Source organism: Monoraphidium neglectum, assembly GCF_000611645.1.
Source record: "Monoraphidium neglectum strain SAG 48.87 unplaced genomic scaffold scaffold03588, whole genome shotgun sequence".
Classification (NCBI taxonomy): Eukaryota; Viridiplantae; Chlorophyta; class Chlorophyceae; order Sphaeropleales; family Selenastraceae; genus Monoraphidium; species Monoraphidium neglectum.
The window spans coordinates 1-6,040 of record NW_014010041.1 but is presented as its reverse complement, the minus strand read 5'-3'; the positions used below and the strand labels follow the sequence as shown (position 1 = coordinate 6,040).

Here is a 6,040-nt window from a genome sequence, read left to right as displayed (position 1 = left end):
GGGGACGCACAAGTTGCGGTGTTGGCCTCAACAGGGCTGTAGCACCAGGAAGAGTCGCCTTGAGAGGCGCGGCTTGCGCCCAAGAGGTGCCGAGATGAGGTGGTGGGAGGGGGGTGAGGGTTGGGCAGCGCCGGGGGTTGCGCCCGAGTCGTGGTGGCCGCACCTGGAAGGCCTGCAGCGAGCGCTCCTGGTACGCCTGCGCGACGGCGCGCATCGCGTCCACGGGGCGGCCGGTGTACTTGAGGCCCGCCTTGGCGCTGATGAGCGCGGGGACGTCGCCTGCAGAATCGATGATCGGGGTTGTGAGCAAGAGCGTCGGGTGCAGGGGCGAGAAGCCTGGGGCTAGCCCGGCAAGCAATGGGGTTTTGGTCGGCAGTTTTGATGCCGATACCTCTGCACCCCTGCTGTGCCCGGCTCCAGTCACATGATAGACGCGGCGCCCGCAACCTCAACCCCTCCTCCACCCACCTGACTCATTCAGCATGATTTTGCAGAGCAGCATGTACTTGAGCGCCGACATGGCCTTGTCATCCCCCAGGGCGCTGAACTGCTCGAAAGCCTCAAAGAAGTATGAGTATCCCGTCTGCGATTGCGCGGCGCATGAGTGTGTGCGTGTAACATTGAGCTTGTTTTGTGTGTGTGTGTGTGTGTGTGTGTGTGTGTGTGTGTGTGTGTGTGTGTGTTGAAGAGAGAGAGAGAGGGGGGGGGAGGGAGAGAGAGAGAAATGGTAGGCGTGAATGAGGGTTGACCGCATGAGTAACACGATGGGCGGCAAGTAAAGGTGGGGGACAGAGGAACAGTAAAAGAGGCAAGTTGAGTGGGCGGGCGTTGAAGCAGTCCCTCAGACTGACAGACCGAAGGGTCGTGTGCCGATGCGAACTCTTGACATACCAATTAGCACAGCTACCTCAGCATAACGGAGCTGCTTCAAACACCGCTGCAAGCGCTGCCAGCATGCTGCAACCCCCACCCATGCGCCGCCCCCACCTTGTAGTCCCGCTCCTCTGCGTGCAGCACCCCGCTCTGTGTGTCAATCTGCGCGAGGCACGGAGGCATAATCCGTAATGCTGCGCCGACGTGTACGAGCCGTTGGCATGCTGTGCTTTCCATCCCTTTTGGTCGCTGTTACTCAGCGACCCGCTATTCAGCTGGGCACCGCCAGCTGGGCGCCACGGAGTGTCCCCTGGACGCTTGAAGGGGCGCCCTTACAGCCGCGGGCAGCAGGGCACACTCCTGCAGGGCGCCTGCCAAGCCTGCTGTCAAGGCCGCCCACCTCTGCCTGCAGCGCTACTGGCACGTAGATGGCGTTGGCTGCTGTCCGCGCCGCGGTCAGCGCCGCCCGCGACTTGGGGAGGTTGCGCACGGCGTGGTGCACTGCGGGGGGCAAATAGGACGGAGGAAGGAGGGCAGTGTATACGATGCCGCTGGTGCTTCTCGGCTGCAACCACCTGCACGTATCACCCCACGTACCAGCAATGTAGAAAGCACGTATGTGCTTCAACGCAGCGACCCCAAGCTCCTGGAAACCCATGCTGACGATTTACTGCTGCTTCAGGCGCAGGCGCCACTTCCTGCCTGGGTGCACCCCCCCCCTTGCCCACTGCTCACCCTTGCTCTCCAGCAGGTGGATGTCGACCAGCAGCAGTTTGTCATCCAGCTTCTTCACCTCGCTATTCAGGCTGCACGTGAATCAAGGGACAGGGCGCCATGCACCACACACGAGGCAAGATGGGCAACATCGGTTAGCTGGGCTGGTGCCAACGGCAGGTCAATCTGCGTGCGTCGCTGTGAAGGACGCCATGGCATGCTGCGGGGGGGCAGCTGGCAACCCTGACAGCTGCAAGAACCGCTGCCCTCAGCAATGCACCAAGCCAGCTGCGGCGTGCACGGGTCGCAGTGTCTCTTATGCTGCTCACGTGCCCAGAATGCCCAGCGCCGTGGGGTAGTCCTGCAGCTCCAGGTACAGCGCCGCCAGCCGCAGCTCAATCCGCTGCCGCAGGAACGTGCGCTTCTCCGTGCGCGCCCATTCCACCTGCTCCTTGCACACCACCACCTGGGTGGGGCAGGACGACGATTGAGCAGAGGTTGAGTCAGGAGCCAAGCGCGACCCAGTGATTCACGGCTGTGTCATTGCTCACGGCCTCGATGATGGATCATGGTGAGCGGTTGGTGTGCAGTCTCCTTGCCTTGCATCGTCAGGCTTAGGCCAATGCGCATGCCCCATGCACAATCATTGCATCCATCTGCATGCGCTTCACAACATCAAGCTGCGGCGATGCGCGCACTGCAGCGGGCTGTCCCGCACGAATCGCTCACTACCTGCAGCTGCGTCGAGTTGGGGATCTTGGCTATCTGATCGATGATTCCTCGCACGATCTTGGCTGTCTTGGCCTTAGGGATTGCTCCGAAAAACTCCCTCAGTTGCGACAGCAGATCAGCCAGGCTCTGGGCGTCCTGCAGCTTCACATACGCCTCTGCCAGAGCCCCTATCGCCTGCTCTTTGACCCTGGTGGTCTCTACGTCCGTCCCCGGCACATCAAAGACGAGCTTCCTGAGCTCCTGCTCTGCCTGCTTAGGATCGCTGTCTATGAGGCCCTTGGCCGTGGAGATCTGCTCATCCAGGCCCATGTTGCCCGCGGACCGCTGCTGCTGGCTAGTGAAGGAACAGATCACTTGCAACTTGGGTGTGATGAGGTGATGGGCACAAGAGCTATCTCCTCAATTGGACTCGTGTATTCGGTTATTGCTTGGGCGAGGGGTCAACATACGGCTGCGCAGACTGTACTGTAGTTGAGCTGTGAACTTTGGCATGCAGGCGGGATCTGGGCGGGATGCGGGTGCAAGTGACGAATGCGTCCTGTCAGGTCTGTTGACGATGACTTCACACATTCAACCGCAGAGGCACTGTGCTTACAGGCTGATGATTCCTGCTAAGAACTCCCCAGGTGACGAGTTTGTAACCTGCACTGGTTGCAGAGCCAGGACGGTTGTTTCGGTTGAGCCCTCCGCCACGACGCCCAACACGAAGTGCAGGTGCGTTGCTGGCGAGCATGTGTCTCAGCACAGTCTGCATGAGGCAGTCATGCCGTTCTAAAGGTGGTGGCTGTATGGCCAGGGAGCCGACAGTGGACGCCAGCGTGAGCCACGGGTGCACCACGGAACGACAGCCACAGCTCAGCGGCAGCTCAGCGCCGCGCCACGCATCGACCACGCGAAGGAACAGGAATCCATTGAACGGTTGCTTGCCAGTTATACATTTCCAAAACCCCGATTATTCTACTCGTCTATCGTTCGTCTCCCGCAATCTTTCACACGTCTTGCGCATCGCTCTCCCGCCAAACGCCGCTGCCTGGACGCCTGTTTTGGACAGCCGTTTTCTAATCATCATGCAGACTCAACTTCGAAACTATGCGGCTGGCCGCAATGTGCGTCCCTTTGGCCCTGCGCGCCCCGCGGCGCGCACCCTTGTGCAGCGCCGCGCTGCGGAGGTCGCCACCCCAGCGGCGGCCCCGGCCCTCTTCACAGGTGCACGGGCGAGCACCTGGGCAGGCCTCCATCCCCGCCATCATCGGGGCTGGTTCGGCTCTTCTGGTCTGGTGCAGCGCTGTTGGCGGACTGCGCACGTGTGTCCCAAATGCCCCCAGACCCGCGGCGCCTACCCAACCCCCCACCCCTCCCTCAGAGCTGGACCAGGCCTGCCAGGCCTACAAGAAGTCCCCCCCTTCCCTGGTGAGCGTCCCGGCATCCTACCTCGCTCCCTACCCACACCTCCGATTAACCCAGGGGCAGCGTGCCCGACCCGGCACCCGCACCCGCTCAGTGTTGGGGCTCGCCAACACGCGCTCAACCCGCGCCCGCCCGCGCCGTCCGCCCACCCCCACAGAAGCTGGACTTCTCCGCTGATGTGAAGGCCTCCTTCGAGTCCCTCAAGGCCGCCGGTGCGCTGCCAAAGTGGGGTGCCGCCAACGAGGCCCTGCCCGCGCGCCGCAACGTGTTCCCTGGGGAGCTGCGGCAGGTCGGCATAAAGAGCCCCGACAAGCTGGCGGTGCCCTCCATCCGCAACGACGCCACGTTCCTTGTAAGCCGGGACCAGCGCAGGCCCTCGCTTTGGGGCTTTTCTCCCTGCGAAAGCCGCCTTGCTTCAGCATGCGTCACGCCACAACCCCCGTCAGGCTCGTGGTTTTGGCTGCCAGCTGCATGCGTGTGTGGCGCAGGCGCGCCGAAGCAGCATCGTCCCAGCTGCTGACCTCCTGCGACCGCGCGCGGCCCCCTGCCATCTTGCGGCCCCGGCCCGCAGGCGACCACGGTTGTTGGCTTCAGCGTGCTGGCGGTCGCCCTCGGGCAGCTGCCAGGCGACTGGGTGAGCCTCCCCGGCGGAGCGCACATCGCGAAAGACACAGCGAGTCGACGGGTGCCCGAGTGCCTCAGCTGCACCCCGCATGTACACCAAAGGAGTGTGCCCGCCAGTCTGGCTGCCGCGGCCGATGCCCGCCCCCATGGGTGCTGCCCCCAACCGCTGCTGCCGCCAACCCGACCGTTCCCAGGGCTTCTTCGGTTCCTACCTGTCTGGCGCCATGATCCTGGTGGTCATGGGCATTGGCTCCACCGCCCCCGGCCTGCTGCAGGTGGTCATCGACCAGTTCAGCCAGCTGTGAGTCACCGGGGTGACGCGGTCGCCGTCCGGAGCGGGGACGGGGAGGGGGAGCCTGCGCTGCGGAGCGCAGGGGCCGATCCCAGGGGTGTGGTGCGAGCGCAGGCGCAAGGCTGGGGTGCGGGATCGTGCGGGGTCGTGCACCTGGCTGCTCTCTGGAGGGCCGCGCGAGGGGCACCGGTGGCAGGTAGGCCGCAGCTGTTGTCGTTTGGTGTTGTTTGCTGACGTCCTGCGCGGCGGGCGCCTCCCCCACGTCGGCCCGGCAGGTTCCCGGACTACAAGCAGCGCGTGCTGTCGCACGAGGCGGCGCACTTCCTGGTGCGAGGGGGGCGCGCTGGGTCCGTGATGCAGCAGCGTCGCCGGCTCCCTGGCCCGCACCTGTGATGTTTGTCGCTGCCGTGCAGAACGCAGTTCAGGCACGAAGGTCCCCTGCAGCACGGCCAGCAGGAGTTCTTGACCGACGCCTGTTGTTACCGCGCCAGTGGCGCGGTCCGCCTCCGTTGACGCCGCGCCGACCCCTGACGATGACGTCACCATGATGTCACGCGAACCAGGTCGGCTACCTGCTGGGTGTCCCGGTGACGGGCTACAGCGTGGCCATGACGCGGGAGCATGTCGAGTTTGCAGAGGCCAAGCTGCAGGTGGGAGAGCGGCGGGGCGGCACATACCGTCAGGGCTGCCCGCGCACACCAAAGGAGCTCGCTGCGCACGCTATGCAGTGAAACCACGCGCACGCGCAGCGATGATAGCTACATGCGGCCGCTCGTGCGGGGCCGTTGCGGCCGGTTTCTGTTTTGAAAGGTGTGCCGCTGGACGGCCGCGCCCGTTGCTGCCCCAACCGCAGGCGCGTATTTTCACGAAGGACCTGTCTGAGAAGGAGGTGGACGCCCTGGCCGCAGTCAGCGTCGCCGGTGAGCGGCCGTCAAAAGCATGGGTCTCGGGGCTGCCGCCGCGCCGCGCAGCACCTGCACCGCTGCAGGCGACGAGGCGCCCTGTCGCGCGCCCCCGTCCCCTCCTTTCGCCCCGTATGCTTGCTGCAGTTTTGGCTCGTATCCCCTTGCTTCTCCGAGTTTTTTCTCTTTTGGCCCAGCCTTCAGATTCAGGTTTCAGACCACTTGCTCATGCCCACACACTGACACATACGCACCATACACACACACACACACACACACACACACACATTGTACACACACACACACACACGCATGCACGCACACAAACACAACCCGTGTACCGACCCCGCGCCGACCGCGCTCTGACCCCGACCCCACCCCCTCCTGCCCCCCCAAAAAGGCATCGCCGCTGAGGGCATGGTTTATGAGGAGGTGATGGGCCAGACCGCAGACCTGATGGACCTGCAGCGCATCCTGCTGCGGCAGCGCCCCGCGC

The 6,040-nt window shown here is 63.9% G+C and overlaps 2 protein-coding genes across 2 annotated transcripts; one reads left to right on the top strand and one right to left on the bottom strand.

Moving 5' to 3' along the window:
• Positions 1 to 27: 27 nt before the first annotated feature.
• MNEG_13039 (26S proteasome non-ATPase regulatory subunit 11) lies at positions 28 to 2,628 on the bottom strand (the record flags this gene model as incomplete). Its single annotated transcript, XM_014038490.1, has 8 exons — positions 28 to 36; positions 164 to 279; positions 469 to 583; positions 988 to 1,035; positions 1,274 to 1,374; positions 1,609 to 1,679; positions 1,917 to 2,053; positions 2,320 to 2,628. The coding sequence occupies 8 exons, from the start codon at positions 2,626 to 2,628 to the stop codon at positions 28 to 30; spliced, it is 906 nt and encodes a 301-aa protein (XP_013893944.1).
• Positions 2,629 to 3,386: 758 nt separating this feature from the next.
• MNEG_13038 (hypothetical protein) lies at positions 3,387 to 5,787 on the top strand (the record flags this gene model as incomplete). The annotated part of the gene is made up of 9 exons (XM_014038489.1): positions 3,387 to 3,525; positions 3,683 to 3,729; positions 3,884 to 4,078; positions 4,298 to 4,360; positions 4,545 to 4,651; positions 4,918 to 4,969; positions 5,206 to 5,292; positions 5,496 to 5,549; positions 5,692 to 5,787. The coding sequence occupies 9 exons, from the start codon at positions 3,387 to 3,389 to the stop codon at positions 5,785 to 5,787; spliced, it is 840 nt and encodes a 279-aa protein (XP_013893943.1).
• Between the last annotated feature and the right edge of the window lie 253 nt (positions 5,788 to 6,040).